General features: G+C 37.3%; 4 protein-coding genes across 7 annotated transcripts; all 4 read right to left on the bottom strand.

Annotated features, from left to right (window-relative positions):
- Positions 1-251: 251 nt before the first annotated feature.
- LOC111799935 (P-loop containing nucleoside triphosphate hydrolases superfamily protein) lies at positions 252-6,057 on the bottom strand. 2 transcript variants are annotated; one of them, XM_023683466.2, is made up of 11 exons: positions 5,824-6,057; positions 4,788-5,213; positions 4,578-4,671; positions 4,357-4,470; positions 4,061-4,186; positions 3,161-3,265; positions 2,839-2,997; positions 2,670-2,738; positions 2,459-2,548; positions 1,079-1,219; positions 252-573 (listed from the first exon to the last, which is right to left on the bottom strand). In XM_023683466.2, exons 1-11 carry the CDS (start codon positions 5,904-5,906, stop codon positions 310-312), a joined length of 1,671 nt encoding a protein of 556 aa, XP_023539234.2. In that variant the 5' UTR covers positions 5,907-6,057; the 3' UTR covers positions 252-309. The 2 variants fall into 2 exon arrangements, with proteins under 2 accessions (XP_023539234.2, XP_086982002.1); XM_087125876.1 differs by lacking the exon at positions 3,161-3,265.
- Positions 6,058-6,263: 206 nt separating this feature from the next.
- On the bottom strand, positions 6,264-9,180 carry TSC10A (NAD(P)-binding Rossmann-fold superfamily protein). Its single transcript, XM_023683467.2, has 4 exons — positions 8,532-9,180; positions 7,923-8,070; positions 7,306-7,596; positions 6,264-6,684 (listed from the first exon to the last, which is right to left on the bottom strand). The coding sequence occupies exons 1-4, from the start codon at positions 9,063-9,065 to the stop codon at positions 6,677-6,679; spliced, it is 981 nt and encodes a 326-aa protein (XP_023539235.2). The 5' UTR covers positions 9,066-9,180; the 3' UTR covers positions 6,264-6,676.
- A 1,619-nt stretch (positions 9,181-10,799) lies between these two features.
- On the bottom strand, positions 10,800-14,754 carry LOC111799938 (uncharacterized). Of its 3 annotated transcripts, XM_087125879.1 has the most exons (4): positions 14,462-14,754; positions 11,929-13,196; positions 11,289-11,439; positions 10,800-11,194 (listed from the first exon to the last, which is right to left on the bottom strand). In XM_087125879.1, the coding sequence occupies exons 3-4, from the start codon at positions 11,409-11,411 to the stop codon at positions 10,943-10,945; spliced, it is 375 nt and encodes a 124-aa protein (XP_086982005.1). In that variant the 5' UTR covers positions 11,412-11,439; positions 11,929-13,196; positions 14,462-14,754; the 3' UTR covers positions 10,800-10,942. The 3 variants fall into 3 exon arrangements, with proteins under 3 accessions (XP_086982005.1, XP_086982004.1, XP_023539236.2); XM_087125878.1 differs by lacking the exon at positions 14,462-14,754 and having other exon boundaries at positions 11,929-13,362; XM_023683468.2 differs by lacking the exons at positions 11,929-13,196; positions 14,462-14,754 and having other exon boundaries at positions 11,289-11,891.
- Positions 14,755-15,914: 1,160 nt separating this feature from the next.
- Positions 15,915-18,096, bottom strand: LOC111799937 (stem-specific protein TSJT1-like). Its single transcript, XM_087125877.1, has 5 exons — positions 17,775-18,096; positions 16,681-16,921; positions 16,475-16,595; positions 16,278-16,387; positions 15,915-16,182 (listed from the first exon to the last, which is right to left on the bottom strand). The coding sequence occupies exons 1-5, from the start codon at positions 17,975-17,977 to the stop codon at positions 16,147-16,149; spliced, it is 711 nt and encodes a 236-aa protein (XP_086982003.1). The 5' UTR covers positions 17,978-18,096; the 3' UTR covers positions 15,915-16,146.
- Between the last annotated feature and the right edge of the window lie 1,442 nt (positions 18,097-19,538).

The following is a 19,538-nucleotide window of genomic DNA, read 5'->3' as shown; positions in this document are numbered from 1 at the left end:
GATAGTATAGTGTGTTACTTGGATGTAGAGAATGTCGGGCCATCAAGTATGAAATCCGAATTCTGAATCTTGGGCAGAGTGTCGAAGCCATTAAGTACCGAATCCAAATTATGAATTCTGGGTATAGTGTCGGGGCCATTAAGTACTGAAAATAAAATTTAGACCTATAGTCTATGTATGAACCGATAGTGGAAGATGACGTTTTTGTCACGATTTTTTCTCTGTTACAAACTAAAAGTAAGAACACTAAATGAAATATCAACTCAGGTCAGCATCATATATATGTTGAGGGTTGAAGAAATTCACAATCTAAACAACCAGTTCATCACAGGTAAACAGTAGTTCATTTTCAAACTTTTGCAGAACAAATCTCTCTACTGATGTTATAAGGTTAGTAACCACACATTTCTCCTCAGAAAACGGTTTCCTACCTGTTCGTCCAGCTCGATGAAGATAGTCGATGGCAGTTCGAGGTAGATCAAAGTTGTATATATGAGTCGTTTCGGGTAAGTCGATTCCCCTGGCCACTAAGTCAGTTGCTACAATAAGATAACTTCCTCCTTGTCTCACTTCCTGCATTCCAAAACAATCAAGAACAAGTCAACATTAAATACTGAGATTTTGAATACAAGCTTATTCATCTATTGGGTCTCACTCTCCTTTTCCATTTTCTCTCCTTGTGCAACAAATATTGAGATATTCGTAGTTCGTTTTTTCTCAATATACAATGTCGTGCTTCGGACCGACCCAATGGACGAAAAGTGATGATATATATATATATATATATAGTTATGTAAAGAGTAAACGAGATCGACAATGAACCGTTTCCTACAAATCTGTGAGTGTAAATTCTCTCCGATCATAATTGCTTTAGAGCGAAAGAAAGGAGAATATGCTTAACCTCTATCGGTATGAAAAACGAAGATGATATAAAGGTTCAGAACACATGCTCATTCAAACAGCTAGCTAGAATATCAGATCAGAATCATCAGATATCACATCCCAGTTAAATGATCCTACTGCAGTTCTAACACCGCGCTCAGTTAATGGTTGGAAAAAGATTGCATACTAAGCTTACCGATAGGGAAGCTGCTCGTGAATTGAAATTTACGTCTTCGTCGAGAAGGACGACATCGGAACAACCATCATATGAAGTCTTCAAGAAATCAATCATCAAGGTTGCTGGTGGAATCTTTCCAGCCTTCTTTGACCTCTCTGACTGAAAATAAGAGCTCAGTAAATTGAGCAGAGAAGATAATCCAATGTAACAGGATCAAATAAATTGCATTGGCTTTCTAGAACTAGATTTGCCTCAAATCCAGAGTTCAAGACTAAAAAATATGAACCTATAATGGGCATTGATATGTAGCTACAGACATGCTTATAGTTTAATATGATTTGCGATTAAACGTTTTCTCGATTTTAATCTTTCAAGGGCGATAGAAGATGATATTTGGAACCACATTACAAAAACAGCCCATAAGAAAAAAGATCCTCGATTCATTGACGATTTGTAGCAAATATGATATGGCATAGTAAACCATGAACAATTTGAAAGCTTCAAGCGAAAATAGCTGTGAGATCCCACATTGGTTGGAGAGGGAAACGAAACATTTTTTATAAGGGTGTGGAAACCTCTCCCTAGAAGATGCGTTTTAAAAACCTTGAGGGGAAGCCCGGAAGGGAAAGCCCAAAGAGGACAATATCTGCTAGCGGTAGGCTTGGGCTATTACAAATGGTATCAAAGTCAGATACCGGGTGGTGTTCTAGTGAGGACATTGGGCCCCCAAGGGGGGTGAATTGTGAGATCCCATATCGGTTGAAGAGAGGAACGAAACATTCCTTATAAGAGTGTGGAAACCTCTCCCTAGAAGGCATTTTAAAAACCTTGAGGGAAAACCCAGAAGGGAAAGCTCAAAGAGGACAATATCTACTAGCGGTGGGCTTGGGCTGTTACAAATGGTATCAAAGTCAGATACCGGGTGGTGTGCCAGCAAAGACTGGGCCTCCAAGGGGGGTGGATTGTAAGATCCCACATCGGTTGGAGAGGGGAACGAACATTCCTTATAAAGGTGTGGAAACATCTCCCTAGAATACGCGTTTTAAAAACCTTGAAGAGAAACTCGGAAGGGAAAGCCCAAAGAGGACAATATCTACGGTGGGCTTGGGCTCTTACAAATGGTATCAAAGTCAGACACCGGGCGGTGTACCAGCAAGGATAATGAGCTCCCAAGGAGGCTGGATTGTGAGATCCCTCATCGGTTGGATAGGGGAACGAAGCATTCCTCATAAGGGTGTGGAAACCTCTCCTTAGAAGGTACATTTTAAAAACCTTGAGAACAAACCCGAAACAGAAACACCAAAGAGGACAATATTTACTAGCGATAGGCTTGAGTTGTTACAATAGCAATTGAAACATTGTACTTATTTATCTCACTTTAAGACAATCAACACGAACCTGCTCACTGACAAAAATGATTGCAGACTGAGGTTTATCTGTCAGTAGTACACTCAGGAAGGTTTGGTGTTTTTTGTTCTTGTCACACATCTGTCAATCAAAAGGTAATATCTAAGCAAGTTACATCTCAAAATGATTAGAAAGAAGAAACTCTATATCCAGTGAGATGGCTAAGGATAATTACTTCTGAATGAGCAATAAAATCTCTTACCACAAATCTATGGAGTAGACACGATGGCATGGGCTGAACTGCGTTAATATGAACATGGATTACATTATTCTGCAAGACAAGGAGAGGGAAAGTTCTAAAAAGCAGATAAAACCAATGGCTGAATTGCATCACACATTGGAAGTAACCAAAAAGAAACCCAGATACACACCTTTGTCCATTTCTGTTGTATACATTCCTGAAGAAAATGCCTGTGCTGGGGAATTGATGCACTTGCAAAAACAGTCTGACGATTACTGAACATAGAATATGATGTCAAGATTTTCTTCAGAGAACTAACTTGCTTTGAGGAACTAAACATGAAATCAACCTGGAAAACGAGCGGAAAAAAAAAACGTCAATTCCTTGAAATAAACGTTTCGAACGAGCTTACTTCATCAGCAGTTTATAGCTACATGACCTTCCAATTACGTGATTTGTCATGAAAGTATGACCCAAAAGCTTACTGAAAATAACTTTTTTTGTGCAAGTACCTCGTCAATTACCAGCACCTTTAGTGAGGCAAGATCAAGAAATCGCCTCTCAACCATTTGACACAAGCTTCCTACTGTTGCCACCAGTATAGAAGGGGGATCTGCCTGAAAATTTTAATATCTCAAACTTACCATCTAGATGAAAACTTCTTTACTATTAACCACAAGCCAAGAAAGTGAAGAGAAAAGGAAAAAAACAATATAAGGTTATGATATCCCACATTGGTTGGGGGAGGAGAACGAAACACCCTTTATAAGGGTGTGGAAACCTTTCTCTAGCATACGCATTTTAATGTTTTGAGGGGAAACTCAAAAGGGAAAGCTCAAAGAGGACAATATCTGCTAGCGGTGGGCTTGGACCGTTACAAATGGTATCAGAGCCAGACACCGAACAATGTGCCAGCGAGGAGGCTGATCCCCAAAGGGGGATAGATACGAGGCGGTGTGCCAGTAAGGACGTTGGGCCTTGAAAGGGGGTGGATTTGGTGAGGGTCCCACATCGATTGTAGAAAGGAACGAGTGCCAGCGAGGACGTTGGGCTCTGAAGAGGGGTGGATTGTGATATCCCACATTGGTTGGGGAGGAGAACAAAACACCCTTTATAAGGGTGTGGAAACCTTTCCCTAGCAAACACGTTTTAAAGTCTTGAGAGGAAGTCCAAAGAGGACAATATCTACTAGCGGTGGGCTTGGTCCGTTACAAAGGTCATGTGTCAAACTGAAGAAATTCGAAATGAAACCCGACGACGATGCAATTAGAAGCCAAGACAACATATGTTCTCAACAAGTAATTCAAATTTTTGCAAACCATCTAGCCATAACACTTCTACTTATGAAAATAAACTTCTCCACCAGAGATTTAGTATTAACTATGCATGAAGAAAAGAGACAAATGCAGCACCTTCAACCAAGTTTTGTGTCTTCTTAACAAGCCTCCATCTAAAAGAGCCATGACAACATAAGATTTCTGCCCAACTTCATCCGCCGTTGCAGGCTTTGCAGCTAACATCCTAGCAACTTTAGTAACCTGACATCCATTCCACCAGGTCAAATACAACATTACCATCAACATGTAAGAAGCATCAACCAAACACCCCGCCCCCACATTCAGAACAGCAATAGAAAACAGATTTCAGAACTACAGAATGAAAGATAAGTACAAATGAAATTAGTGGAAGATACAAAGTCCAATCTTACTTGAATTCCAAGCTCCCGGGTGGGTACTACAATCAGTGCCTGCACAGCTGATTTCTGAGGGTTGATTACAGAAAATATCAATAGCAAATATGTCAGCGTCTTCCCAGAACCTGTCTAAAAGGATAAGAGTAAGCAAAGAACCATATACAGAATTTACACAAACAAACAATACTAAGCATCCACATTCTGCAGGAATTTTACTTGAAATACATAGATTTGACCTGCGCATGAAGCACGCAATCCCGACCAGAAAACAGAACTGGAAGAGCTTGCCTTTGCACACCAGTTGGGGCGACAAATCCAATTTCCTCAGCTCTACATCATTTTAGAGAAGAAAATTAAGGGAAAAGAAAACACCCCAGAAGAGATATTGTTAGAAATGATAAACTAAGAAGGAACCCACAAGATATGGAGGTAATATGGATACTTACCTGTCCAATATATGATCGGGAACATATCCATTACAGATCTCGCGGAGAGTGGAAGCCTCGAAATTAGAATCGACGGCATTGTTTAAAGAAGATGAGCTCATAAATGCTTTCGGAGGCCTAAATTTGGGGGTGGAGCATATGGGTCCATTGCTATTGATAAGTTTTGGTAAATAAATTGGATAGCGGCGTTCAGATGAGACGGGCAGCCAAGGGGGAGGAATTTTGGTAGACGGAAGAAGCGTTGCGGCCATTGGAAATGGAATGCCGCGCCTACGCAATACAGGATGGGTTATTAAGGAGGAAAGAGGAGATGAAGAAGATGAAGAAGATGAGGGTGTAAGAGAAATGGGGAGTCGGGTCGTAATGGAGAGTTTCCGGCGCCGGTGGTGAAGCAACCGCCGTCTTGCTTCTGCGAGCGGCGGGGCACTGTGGAACCCAACCGTCTCAAATAAGTTCAGAAGGGTATTGGATAAGGTAACATTTTGGGTAAATTATCACATTTTTTAACTTTTTTAACTTTTTTTTTTTAAAAAAAAAAAAAATAATAATAATAAATTGATTTTTATTCATATGATTTGGTTTTGACTTAATGAATTACATTTTTTTATTTGCTATTTTCAAAATTAAGTTTATAAAAACATTTACTTCATACCAATGTTTTAAATTTTTTTAATAAAAAAAAACTATAAAAATGATTTTATTTTTGAATTTGTTGATAGGTTAATTGAGTTGATTATTAATTCTTAAAATACATGATTTTAGAAAATTTTAATTCCGTAAAAAAAAAATATATCTTTCATTAAATTTTGATTAAAAATTTTATGGTAAAGGATATAATTGCAACTTGTAAAATAGTGGTATATGTGACAAATTTCAAGTATACTCTTGTAATTAATTTCGATTATGTATTTATCATCGAAAGTTTCATTTTAAACTTAGTTTATGAACTAGAAGTGAGCAAACCGAACCGAAAAATCGATTTGGCTAGTTGAAATCGACATAATTGACGTAACATGAGCTTAGTCAATAAGGCTACCTGCACGCATAGACAATAATAGAGAGAAACTTGTCGATCCCCAAGTACGGGCTATCAGACATAACTGACGGGCTCTGATGCATGCTTTCCTGTAAAAAAAAACAATGGCATTTCCTTCGTAAAGGTACACAACATAATCCTAACTTGCCTTTACAAAGGTCAAGCTATCATGGTTGAATGAGATTAGATTTCAGCCCATGTTCATATAGGGGCTGAATTTAGAAGACTTATTTCCCAAGTCCCCACTTTTCATTTAACATTTAACTATGAAATTGGTATTAGAAATAACAGTCAATACAGAGAATCTTATCTAGAATTGAAATCCCTCCATCTCCAGCTGCTTCCTGTCAAATTAAAAGAAGCAAGCAAGAATTGTAATAGACTAGATATGGTTTTGCAGTGGCGTTGGCGTACGCCTAATTGTCAAATAACACAACTAATTTGCGAAGAAAAATCTCTTATTCTGCCGTTTGTAGTAAGATAAAGCTCATAAAGGTCCAAACTACCTTCACATGATCATATTCAACTCCCCCCTATGGCATACAGTAAGAAAAGATACCCTAACAAGTTGGGATGAAAATCCAGTTCCTACAGCTGCTGATCTACCTTAAAAAAACATGAGAGAAAAAGAGTAAACAACCGTGAAAGCCTTACTGTCAAACTGAGGGAAGAGAGAGAACTGCTACTGAATCAGTCATCCCTGACCTTTTGCCTACCAAATATTGAACTAGTGTTCGACTTATCAGAGCGGGCTCGAGCCTTTACTTCCAGTTGTTTCAGAATTCAGAGGAGAGAACTTGGAGCTAATAACCATGAATGAAAGAAATTGTCGAGAAAAAACCAGCCGAATCTTCTAGGTTCCTGGCAATAGGACATAGATAAGGTTACTCAACAAATGGCTTGAAGTTACAGTCAGATAGAGAAATGCAAAAAAAAATGCAATATATGCAAGTCGAGCCGTTTTCTATCAATGAGAAAACTGAAAAGACAGTGTCAAGTTTTAGGATTATCCAGATATTTGTCACTTGTCGGCATTCGGCACAAGTTCACGTGTTGAACGTAGGTAACTGGTTAATTCACTGCATAGATCAGCCTTAGACACGTTGTAACAGACATTGAGGGTATAAGAATTTAAGGCAAAAGATATGATAATTAGTATACTGATGTAATATGACATTCAAAATGGAGTGAGTTTAGGAAGGCAGCTGACGAGAAATAAGGAAAACAAAGCCACTCGCATCGTCATATGCTAGAAATTAGACGACAAAGAAGATTGTGATCTTTAAAAAAAAAAAAAACAAGAACCTGTGATAGCATAACTGTGTAATTCAAAATCTGATTAGTTTTTTATACCAGTTTGACTGCATTTTAACCAGATCTCTTGCGCAATAATGAGTGCCATGAAAGAAAAACAATCATAGAACTTACATTAATCAAGGGATTGAACAAGCTCATAGTTTCATGACTTGAATGAATACTTACTTTTTTTCTGTGCATGCCATTTTTGAATACTATCGTACCAAACCCATTGAAAACACAAGCCCACAATCCTTATTATCCCAGCAGTAACAACTTCAAGGAATGCCATCAAGAAAGATCTCTGAGGAGATAAGCCAGCAGTTGCTACGGACAATAATGCTCCTTCAAAGTTGCAGGGAATTATAAAGCTACCAGATTTAATGCCATTCAAAGCTTTTTTGGCAACTAACTCAGCTTTCATCCTGCCTCCTCCAGCGGCAATGATATTGGTCAATTCAGGCCTTCTCTTTTCCTCTGCGATTAAGGATATGTAACTTTTAAAAGGAGAAACAAACTAAAAAAAGATCCTATATAATAAATTGAAGGATTTCTGTCAATGCAACCTTCAAAATAGCATATAACCTGAGATATCCAAAAAAGAGGGCTACTAGCTCAAATAAATCCTAGCCGTGTAATAGCCTAATTAGTTTATCTTTCAAACATTTACCTCATATCCTAACCTAAATCAATGGGCTGAAAACTGAGCTAAAAAATCCAACCCACTGAGTAAATATTGAAACCCTGGTTGAGGACTAGCAGAACAATACAATAAGGTAAACCAGGTCTTGCTTTATACATACCTTCTACTAAGCCAGGAGTGTCAGTGTCTGGAGGGAATATAAGAGAAATATGTATGTTATCTCCTATAACCTCCTGTTGCAAGGCTTCTGCCAAACCACGAAGCCCAAACTTACTAGCTGAATACGCCGTGTAGCCATAAACACCCACCTACTCATATTTACAATAGGAATTCGTGAGTAAAGGATTACCACTTCTACTGAATTTTCAACTCAGCGAGTGTCTGCATGTTATCAATGTCATTAAATTGACCCTAACAATCGAAGAAGTTCACTCTAGAGCAGTAGTTGGCACTTGGCAACACTTTTTCTATTTGTACTTAATCAAATGCTTCCTCTCAAACCATTCAAAGTATTTTTATACTATCAAAAAGACTTGAGGTGATAAAACACTATGACTATGACCAAGCACACCCTATATACTAGCAGTGAACAATCTATGCGCCTCAATTCGCCCTCCTTTATGTGTGCGCACATAATTTACTCGCATACCTCATACCACCATGAAAGCTCATTAATTGACCCTTCAACATGATAAAGCGTCACTTGAATATTAAAAAATAATCAATGCAATTGCCCAATAAAGTAGAAAGCAGATAGAAACACAACTACCTGACCGGCCTGAGAAGACATGAGAGCGATCGAGGCGGGTCGACGGTCTACTCTATTCTTCATCGTAGGCAGGGCAGCCTTAACCATGTGAAATGCGCCCAACAAATTAACATCTAACATGAATTTCACCTCATCCATTTCTTGCTCTGCCAGCTCCTGAGGTACGAACACGCCTTGATTCACAACAAGAACGTCAATCGGCCCTGCTTCATCTACAGCCTTGGAAATAGCATCGTAATCTCGAACATCGGCAGCGAAGACCGCCACATCAATACCAGTGGAGAGTCTGATTGCGTCCTTCGCTTCCTCGAGCTTCTTCAGAGAGCGCGCAAGAATAGAGACTCGCGCGCCCTCCGATGCGGCCTGGTGGGCCAACGCGAGACCGATTCCGCTCGATCCGCCGGTAATGAAGACATGGCGATTCTTCAAAGGAATGTTAACGGAGCGAGGACGAACAATTAGGTATAGGAAAATGAGTAGTGCAAGAGGAAGAAGAAGAATCAGAGAGATGAAGGCGTAATGGAAGTCCGCCATTGATGGAAGCTTCCTAGTGGAGAAGTAAACGAGATTTATTGGTTGGTTCCTTTCAATTTGGACAAACAGACCTTTTCTTCTTCCTCTTTGTTTTCGTCGGGAACACGTCGACGGAAGATGCTCATTTATGAAACTAATTAATTATAAAATGAATATTTATTTTCATCTAAATTAATAAAAATATTATTAATATTTTCAAATTTCAAAAATATAATTTTTATTTTAAAACACTGTGAGACTAACAAACAACGAAAACAAGATAATATCTACTAGTAATGAGCTTAGACGGTTACACTCACTTTTTTTTTAAGTGCACTGAGTTCGTTCAAGCTCTTTTTACACATCTTATTCGAAGAGCAGAACCATACTAATACTCGTTCTTTATTTCATTTCTATCATTTGAGTCATAATTATTTTTTTAATTTCAATTTAATATAGCAGTGTTTTGTTTAAGTAAAAATTAGCAGTAACCGCTAAATGAGCTTCACCCAATTAAATAATTTGCAGTACTAGGTTCAACTTTGTCCATAAAGATCGTAAACGAAAAATTAAGTTAAAATAAATAAAACAAACCTACACTTAAAAGAAAAAACGTAAAGGTTAAAAACTCAAATATTTTAGTCGAGAGTAAATATTTTATGTCGGTTGAGCTATGCTGAACGATGCCCTCACTAATTATGAGAAGCTCGATCTCCGAAATAAAGATTCTCTGACCATGACCATTGAGAATAAGATTCGTGACCCCATTCTACCCCTTTTGCCATCCGTCTAGTTCGGCAAGGCTTACTTTATATAATTAAATTTTCAAATATAATAATAAAATCCATCAAAGATTCCCAACAAAAAAGAAAATCAAAATAATAATAATAATAATAATAATAATATATATATATATATATATATATATATATATATATATATATATATATATATATATATTTATTTATTTATTCTAATGACACCAGTTGGGTCACATGCTAGTTCCCTTTTATGGGCAATTAATTTATAAAAGATAAAATAAAAAATAAAAATATATATATTATATTCCAACTTATTAAATAATAGTGGTGGGGTTCTCTCCACATCCACAAAAACTAATTAATTAAAAAAAAATTAATTAATTCAATTTGTTTGATTTATTTATTTATTTTATTTTTATCCTTTTTTTTTCATCCGTTTTGTGAATATTCAATGCCTTGTAATAAAAATATAAGTTTGGAGTTATTCACAAAATTAGCTTAAAAACAAAAAAATAAAAAAAAAATCATCAAAATTAGAAAATAATTTGCGTTTATTTTACTTAATAATCATATAATTTAATCAGTAACGAAATGGGTTACATAATTTAATTATAACTCGATTCAACCGGTAAAAACATATAGGTAATTCTCGAGATCTAGTCAAAGATAATAATTGTCGAATCCTCAAGTTAATGCCTCGCGAATCCTTCTCTCTCCTCTGTCTCTCTGTGAATATGTTTTTAGAGAACTTTAGCTTTCTTTGCAACAGAGATCCAGCTATCCAAACATGACGGCTCATGTGCCACTGCATGGCTGCCAGTTAAGAGCATATTACAACACAAATTCAGACTCATCTCAGCTTTTGCAGTCGAGATTCGAGTATTTCGTATCTTGAGTTATGTTCGGATTGACGATCTTGTTAGGAACGCCACGAGACGAACTCTTTCTCTCATGAACAAGAACCTTAGGTTAATTAACCTTCCAATGGAACACATAAACCAATGAAAACTCAGTAATTAATAGAGCTAATACTATAGCTTCTTCCATGTACAGGCATCACCATACTTAAATATTTGGTGAAAGAATTATTTTTTTAATCTAAATTCTGATACCCTTTTCCTCAAATTCCTCGAATCCTTAACCCTTTTTGGGATGCAACGAATTGTTGTTGGATACTTGTGAGTTCACATCAATAGCGATTGGAAACTGTCGGTTTGCCTTTATGTTATTGTATCTTCCACGCCTCTGTTTTCTTGCAGGCTGCAAAGACCGAGGGATGAACACGCCGGTGCCTTTGCTTACGCCACTGTAGGCAGCGACAATAGCAGCGGCAGCTTGGTCATGCACCGCCAGTGGCCGTGCAGGCTGGTGGCCTCCATGAGCGAGAGCCTGCAGATTGATCGAGCTTGTTTGAATTCACAGCCACAAACAGAGAGACTAAAAAAGCATACCCAAATGAATGAAATTTGGAAAAAGGAAGTACCTGAAGAGAAACACGGGGATGATGAGGGAGAGGGTCTTCGTTGTCATCCATGAGAAGAAGAGAGAGCTGTCTGCTTAAATCAGCGAAGAACAAATCATCTTCAAGTTCCAAAGCTACTTCCATGTTGTCTATACTCAGAGCTACAAAAGAACTAAATACAGAACTTATAGTGTTATACACGCACACACTTGGCTGAGCAAGCGAGAGAAAGAAGATATATAGAGTTTAGAAAGGGGGGGAAAAGGGAGTGATGGGTGAGTCAAAACCACATTGGCTGAGCATGTGAGATGGTGGGTCATTAGCCACAGCTGGCCAATCTGTCTAAAACTTTAAGAGACCCCACAAGAATCATTGCATTGTGTTATCCAGTTGGGGAAAAGATGAGGATCGTTTGCCGGCAAAAATCTTCTCCAAAAATAAACCACCATCTAAATTTGGTTGGGTTTGTGCTGATTTATGTGAGACCCAGGTCGAACTAAGTGTGTGGAAACCTCTCCCTAATAGACGGTAGCTCGAAAGGGAAAACTCAAAGAGTACAATATCTATTAGCGGTGGACTTAAGTCGTCAAAGTAAATCTGATTAGTATATGAACATAACCTCATGTATCTATGATATGTATTCTAAAAGGCAATAAATTACCTGTATTGTCGTACATGGGAGAGGATCTATCAGGCTCTCAACTAGCTAAGCTAAGTCATTGGTACTCATCCGTGCATCTGTGTGTTGTTTAAGACCATCAGTTCAGCAGTCGTCGGGCATCTCTTTCGCGGGGCCAGCTGCATTACAGGAACATAAACAACGTCGAAGAAACGTTTGGCTCATAGTTTTAATAAGCCAACGATTCTGATTAATCTTTTTATGGTCGAAATATCCAAACCTTATCTATAACCCAAACATCTCAATTCGTAGACAGACTGTTCAGGAAATCCATAAGAAGCTTAACACAGAAAAGGGAAAGGGAATCAAATCTCTCCTCAACAATCAACTACAGAGATAATTGAGTGAACATGACATATTGCGACTCATTAAAATCCATATCACTATTTTCATCTACCAACAGTGAACCCAAATGAGCAAAGTACTAAACTATTAATTGTGGTAGTAGTAAAGTTACTGATTTTCACTCGGTTTGCTAGCTGGTTGAGGGACCCTCCATGTTTGCTACCCAACTTCTTGTGTATTGGAGGCCTCACAAGGTGGTGTTAGATGGAAGAGCTCATTCTTTCTACTATAGCAATAAATGTTCATATCAGTAACACCTCTTGGCTTCTCCTATCATTGCCTGTCTTCAACAAGCAAATAGATCAGATTTGGGATCACCAGCTGGTGAGGGAATTCATTATAAGCGTGTTACATAAAACAAGAGGGTGGGAGGAAGGCCAAAGTAAAAACAGTAAATTTTGTTTTCCCTTCTCTCTTGTACTTAACTAGATAAAAGAAATCTTCCCAACTCGGACTATTAGAACAGTGTTCAATATACAAGCAGCAACAACAAAATTGATATCCATGTTTCCCTGATATGCCAACTTGAGATATCGTAAGCATAGCTCAATAAGTTAAGGTATATATCTTCGACCAAAAGGTCATACCCACACAGCTAGGGATGATCTTCTAACAGGTCATGAACTGTTGTTTCGTGAAAATTTAAATTAGGAGTACGTCAAAGAATTCTTGAAGATTTGAAATTTAGTAACAGAGCAACAATTGAAATACAAAATGAATATAGCGGTATGTCCATAACACTGCATATAACATGTAGAGATGGCATAAAAGCTAAAATAGCCGACCTTTTGTAAAGTAATTGAAGTATCCAGCTCAATAAGAACACCTGGACCACAAACAAAGACAAGTCCTTATCTTTTACAAACTCTGTCACTTTAGTGTGGAGACCTTCTGCACCATTATATCTGGAAATGGATCACTTGACATTAAATTCTATGCACTTGGAAATTAAGTGCATAAATAAAAGGAAGTAATGGAACAATATCAAAGGCTATCAGAAATGCAAGCCTAGCACTTGGAAATTTGTTGCATTGAAAATTGTCTCATTCACCGCAAGCCTAGCTTCAACTGGTCATAAAAACTTAATAAAAAGAAAAGATGTTACCAGGGTGTGGAAACCTCTCCCTAGTAGATACGTTTTAAAATGTTTTAGGGGAATCTCGAAAGGGAAAGTCCAAAGATGACAATATCTATTAGCGGTGGGCTTGGACTGTTACAAAATGGTATAAGAGCCAAACATTCAGTGGTGTGCCAACGAGGACGCTGGCCTCCAAGGTGAGTGGATTATGAGGTCCCACATTGGTTGGAGAGGGGAACGAAACATTCTTTATAAGAGTGTGAAAACCTCTCTCTGGTAGACACGTTTCAAAAACCTTGAGGAGAAACCCAAAAGGGAAAGTCCAAAGAGGACAATATCTGCTAGCGGTGGGCTTGGGCCGTTACAGAACAATTGTCAATGTTTAAGCAATAGCAGGTATGATATTCTTCACAACGCCCATAAACAACATTTAGAGAATATAAATCAGATATAGACGCAATTCTAACAACAAAGCAATTATTATTTACCCACTAAAAGACAATCACAAGTTAAGATCAAACTAAGAATAATAATAAAACGTCAACACATATCAGTTCAGTGAAAATTCCAAGACTAATATGTACCTGCGTTAGTGAATATGTAACTCTCGGAATTCAAGAAAGCTCTGCTCTCTTAACAGCCTATAGATGTGGGAAGATCAAGAAGAAGTTTAAAATCACTAATAGGAATTTCCAAACCCTATAGGAATTTGTGTACCTCATTGTAAACCCATTTCATGTGTTCAAAATTATCTGGATCAAAAGTTTCTCAACTATGAACCTAAAAGAAAGGTATTGGAAATTCCAGAAGGGGCGCACGTTCACAATCCTCAATGAAAAGTATAGCAACTTATATATTACCTCATCTAATTTGATTAGATGGACATACTCGATACAATGAGCAGCAGTTCTTAATTGTTTCCTCATCTATCATTTGGTTTAATTGTTTCTTGTAATGGAAATATGGGTATCAGCTTCAAGCGTACAAGGATTCATCGAATTCATAGAACCGGTGCAGATTTTACACTTGAAACGTAAAGGGAAAAAAAAAAAAAAAAAACACTACGCATAGAACCGTGAAAATCGTTGGAACCTGAAGAGAAACTGACGATTGAGATTTGTAACTTCGATGCGATCCATGTTAATGACTTCCAGATTCCGAAAACCCGACAAAGGTAAGTCTTCCGACGCTCCATCTCCAATGACCAACACTTGAACGTACTGTTGAAGATCATCCCTCAACTGTAATTCAAATCAACTCAAGGCGCAAGACGATTGCAGACTATGTACTGAACACAAGGTATTTGAAGAAATGTCGGAGAGAAGAAGAGGAAGGACCCACTCGGGAACATTGGCGCCAATGAGGTTACCGGGCCTATGTAGGAGCTTGTCGAGGTCCCTTTTTTTTTTTTTAGATTATTATTATTTACTTTTATAATCTTTTTCTTACGTAATAAATACTTTAGATGTATCTGTTTAACTCGGAGGGAATACCCGTCGACCTTGCAGAATCCAAGATAATTTTCCCTAGGATGGAGTTGCAGATGGAGTTCGTGATGCTTTCGACCACGAGAACGACTCATTTCTGTTGCAATGGCAGAAGGTTCTGATTTTCCTTAGGATGAAGTTACTAACACTGATTTTCGTCATGTCGAGAGCTAACCAATTGATGTAAATCCACTGTCTGGAATGCTGCCTTCATCGCTATGTTTGGACTTCCCCTCTAAAGTTCTAAAACGTATCTACTAGGAAGAGGTTTCCACACAATTATAAATAACGTTTCGTTCCACTCTCCAACCAATGTGGGATCTTACAATCCACTCCTTTGGAGTCCAGCGTCCTTGTTGGTACATCGTTTACAATCCACTCCTTTGGAGTCCAGCGTCCTTGTTGGTACATCGTTCGGTGTCTGGTTCTGATACCATTTGTAACAGTCTAAATCCACCGCTAGTAAATATTGTCCTCTCTAGGCTTTCCCTTTCAGACATCCACTCAAGGTTTTTAAAACGCACCCACTAGGGAGAGGTTTCAACACCATTATAAACAATGTTTTGTTTTCCTCTCTAATCGATATGAAATCTCACAGACCGAGTCTAAGAACATCTTAAGAAGAATCAAACAGAACATCTGAAGAAGAATCAAACAATGCCTGGACTATGCTTATGCTACTCTAGCTCACTGATCCTGCAACTATGCTTATGCTACTTGTGACATGATTGTTCATCACGGTAAAATCTTTGGCTATACTACAAATTTCAACACCAGTTTCTATACTTTCTAATATTCAAACCTGCTTCCAAACTAGACTGTGAGTGTCATGTAGTAGGAACAACAGCAAAGGTAGGGATGGCTATGGACCTAATGCTATAACCATAGACAAAACTTGCTGTTCTTTTGCTCTATTGGTCCTCGCAATACATATCATACTTTAAGATTCTTGTCTCTAAATTTCAGCATTTCACAGCATTGCATCATGGTTGTGGTTCAAATGTCAATGACACCCACATTTGATATGAACAAGTGGTTGAAAATGGCAGAAACACAAGTGGTGGGAAATTCAACTCTATTTCATAGAATAACAAAGGATAATTCTACAAAAGCCACGACTTTATTGCACCAAAAGCAAAAGGGCTTTACATCAGAGTAAAAGCAAAGAAAAACACACCCATCTTCCACTGTTCAGCATAAGCATGCCAACTTTGTCGGTTGGGCATCCAATCCACCGCACACCCATCTGCATTCTCAGCCACAAATTAAACACAATTATATGAAATCTCTTCACCATGTGGCCGCCACAGCTGCAGGGCCCTCCACCTGACAAAGAACATCAACCAAAAAAAGTGTTAAGATCTTAGGCATGTAGTTTAGTGATATGATTGATTGATTGTTGTGAATGTCAACCAAATTACTTTGAATGTTGCACCCCAAATCTCTTCCTCATCAGCAGGAACAGCAGTGATCTTGTTCTTAGGATTCTGATAGCATCTCAATTCACCAACTGCTGTAGACAAGAAACACCCTGCAGAATCCAAAAACAAAACGCTCCATTATCGTTACAGAACAAGTTAATTGATACACACAGAGCTCGAAAGGGGTTCTAATCTACCTTGAGGGAAAGAAGCAAGTGATTTCCCGCAAGAACCCTTGAGAAGATCGGAGTTATCGGAAAAGGCAACATAACCATCGGCGGTGATTCCCCAATACAACGGAACCTTCCCATTCCGATCCTGTCAGAAATCGCAGAACAAAAACCCTAATTACTCAATGAATCTCGATGAAACCGATTGAAAAAAGCAACAAAATAGGGCTTACAGAAGCGACGAAGAGAGTGGAGGTGGACTTGTCGAAGACGATGAAGGCGAAACTGCCGCTGAGATGGCCGACGACGTGGCTCGGCGGGTATGGGGCCCGGTCACGGAGGGCCTTGTAAGCTTCGATGACGAGAACCACCTCGTTCGCCGATTTGGCTAGCCCGTATTGTTGCCTCAGGCTCCCCAAATTGTCCAGAACGCCCTCGAATAAACAGAAGATGTCGTCTTTCACCGCGAACGATCTGTCGTCCGTAATTAATTAGTTTTTTAATTTTTATTTCTTTGTCAAAATATTACATTTAAATTTAAAAATTAATTTAATTTGAATTTCAAGGGTTAAATAATAATAATAGTAATAATTTCTTTTTTTCTTTTTCTTTTTTTGTAAAAATAGGCAAATAAATACTAATTTTATGTAAAAAAAATTAACTAGTTTTATTAAAAATACAAATTTAAAAATAATATTTAATACTACATAGTACATTTTCATTAAAATACTAAAAAGTTCAATTATGATAATTTTTATAAGTCAATTTAAAAATCGCTAAATTCGTAAAATGATTAATGGCCAATAAATAAATTGTTTTTAAGAAACAACAATTATTTAAATGGGTATTTATTTCTATCTAACTCATAAATGCATAATTATAAAATAATTACTTTATGCTATTGGTCTATGGATAACCTTACGGATAAGGACAAAATTAAACACACGTGTCAATATGTCATGGGGGCTTGTCAGACAAATCTAGCCAAGAGAGAATCCAGTGAACCTTGATCGCACGTGCCAGTCACGATATCCACGCGATCAACAAAATCGCAGCCATTCAATATTCTCTCTAATTTTTTTCACCAAAAAATGAATTTTAATTTCTGAAAACTTAATAAATTTGAGTTTTATTCGCCGCCGACAGAGAACATCGGCCGTTCCGACACATTTTCCGTCGGTTTCCTTCTAGTTATGGATTAATTAAAGGTAGAAATAGTAATCTAATCCTACGGTGGAGATTTGAATAACTAGAAGCCCCGTGGTCATGGGCCGTCTGATTTCCGATCAACCGAATAAAACGACGTCGTAGAGGGGATGGAAATTACCGTGGGGTCAAGAGGGATTCACTTTGGTGAGTGTAGGCCAGGTGGACATGATCCCCGACCTGCACCGACACGGCGGAGGAGTTGGTGTCGACGAAGCGGTTGAGGAGAGTGGCGGAAGTGGTTTTGGGCGACGGCGTACGGCAGCCGGCGGCCACTAACTCGTCTGGCGGCGATATGATGGAGCTGCTGAATACTCCCAGCATGGCTACTTTCAAAAATAAAAATAAATAAATAAATAAATAAAAACAAAACCCAGAAGGGTTCTTATGGATTAATTGATTAAGGTAGAAATATTAGATGCTCGGGAGCTGGATGGACGATGGCTTGGCTTGTATGGCTTATATAGGAGACGATGAGGGTACTTTCGTCATTTCAATGTTGGGTGCTATTTTATTTTTATTTTTATTTTTAATTGTTTTGTTCCGGTGGACTGAGGAGGTAGGCAGCCAAGTGTAGAATGAGATGGAAATTTGGCGGGGGTGGGACCCACGTAGTGGCGATTATTCCAGGGTGTGAGGATGATGACGTGGTGGAAACGGCAGGCACCACTCTGATTTTATTTTGTGGGTTTTGCCCTTCTTCTTACTCCACGCGCCATCCACGTCGGAGCTACGTGTACACGTGGACGAAGCTCCAAGGAAGAAAGAAAAAAAAAAAAATCTAATTTAATATCGACATAAATTAAAATAAATAGTTTTTTTTTAAATTTAGTTGCATATGTGACACTAAGGTTATGAGAGGGATTAAATTGGAAACAATTTTGGATAAGGAAAAAAATAATTTTATAATTTATGGGAAAATGATAACCATGGTTAAGTGTTAGTGGTCAACTTTCTTAACTCCAAACTTAACCCTAATTAAATAGCCACGTGGCTTAGCCATGGTGGAATTTTAAGTACAAAAACCACCTTGGATTGGAATATTTTCCATAATATATAATATTAAACATAAAATTGATTAATCTGAATTTTTTATCTAATAAAACATTAAACTTACTATAATCTATTAAATATTAAATTAAATATTTTTTTATTTATTATATATTTTCCAAAATTTAAGGATTTACCTTTGCTTTTAATAGAAAAATTAACACCAACCTATGAATTACTTTATTTATTTATCAGATATCTAATTAATAAAAAATAAAATTAAAATATTTAAGAGTAAAAACACACAACAAAGAAAAGAAAAAAAAAAGTTGGGTAATAATTATTTCAACCAATTATCAAAATCCAATAATTCATCCAACATAATAAATAACAAATAATTTATAACAATAAAAGAGGAGGAAAAATAACACTTTTTGGGTGCAAAATATCTATTAAACAATAAATTATTTTGGAAGGGTTCGTGAATTTATTTAAATTTTTTCGTAAAATATCTATTTATTTATTTTCAAACGATTAATTACAACTCAATTTTAATATATAGTACAAAATATTAATATTTTATAAAATAGTGGAGGAATGGAGGAATGAATAATGAAATATATATATATATATATATATATATATATAAACCAACCAATTTTGATAAATATTGTAGATGGAATAGAACCTACAATAATTTATTTAAAATTAAAAAAAAAAAGTACCCTCAAATAAATTAAAAAGCAAAGAAAAAAAAAAGAATATGACGCGTATGAAAAAGATATAGATATTTTAAAAAAGAAAAATAATTAAAATAATACAATATCCGATGGCGACGTCCACGGTTTTTGGGTATGGCCCATAGTTTCCAATTTCGCTAAAAAAATATATATAT

Source organism: Cucurbita pepo, chromosome 8 (assembly GCF_057944985.1).
Source record: "Cucurbita pepo subsp. pepo isolate OVF chromosome 8, ASM5794498v1, whole genome shotgun sequence".
In the NCBI taxonomy this organism is placed as follows: domain Eukaryota; kingdom Viridiplantae; phylum Streptophyta; class Magnoliopsida; order Cucurbitales; family Cucurbitaceae; genus Cucurbita; species Cucurbita pepo.
Note: the sequence above shows the minus strand (reverse complement) of the source record. Positions and strands in the feature narration are given on the sequence as shown.

What these genes read in the sequence shown, in the direction of transcription:
- LOC111799935 (XM_023683466.2), bottom strand. Translation starts at nt 5,906, where the DNA reads ATGCATCAGAGCCCGTCAGTTATGTCTGATAGCCCGTACTTGGGGATC. An exon ending in ATTATTGTCTATGCGTGCAG is followed by an intron (nt 5,214 to 5,823) that starts GTAGCCTTATTG and finishes TGGGTTCCACAG; the next exon opens with TGCCCCGCCGCTCGCAGAAG. An exon ending in TCATTTTTGTCAGTGAGCAG is followed by an intron (nt 1,220 to 2,458) that starts GTTCGTGTTGAT and finishes TCTTATTTTCAG; the next exon opens with TCAGAGAGGTCAAAGAAGGC.
- TSC10A (XM_023683467.2), bottom strand. Translation starts at nt 9,065, where the DNA reads ATGGCGGACTTCCATTACGCCTTCATCTCTCTGATTCTTCTTCTTCCT. An exon ending in TGTCTTCTCAGGCCGGTCAG is followed by an intron (nt 8,071 to 8,531) that starts GTAGTTGTGTTT and finishes AAATATGAGTAG; the next exon opens with GTGGGTGTTTATGGCTACAC. An exon ending in CACTCCTGGCTTAGTAGAAG is followed by an intron (nt 7,597 to 7,922) that starts GTATGTATAAAG and finishes CCTTAATCGCAG; the next exon opens with AGGAAAAGAGAAGGCCTGAA.
- LOC111799938 (XM_087125879.1), bottom strand. Translation starts at nt 11,411, where the DNA reads ATGGAAGTAGCTTTGGAACTTGAAGATGATTTGTTCTTCGCTGATTTA. An exon ending in ATCCCCGTGTTTCTCTTCAG is followed by an intron (nt 11,195 to 11,288) that starts GTACTTCCTTTT and finishes ATCAATCTGCAG; the next exon opens with GCTCTCGCTCATGGAGGCCA.
- LOC111799937 (XM_087125877.1), bottom strand. Translation starts at nt 17,977, where the DNA reads ATGCTGGGAGTATTCAGCAGCTCCATCATATCGCCGCCAGACGAGTTA. An exon ending in CCACTCTCTTCGTCGCTTCT is followed by an intron (nt 16,596 to 16,680) that starts GTAAGCCCTATT and finishes GATTTCTGACAG; the next exon opens with GATCGGAATGGGAAGGTTCC. An exon ending in TTTGGGGTGCAACATTCAAA is followed by an intron (nt 16,183 to 16,277) that starts GTAATTTGGTTG and finishes GTTCTTTGTCAG; the next exon opens with GTGGAGGGCCCTGCAGCTGT.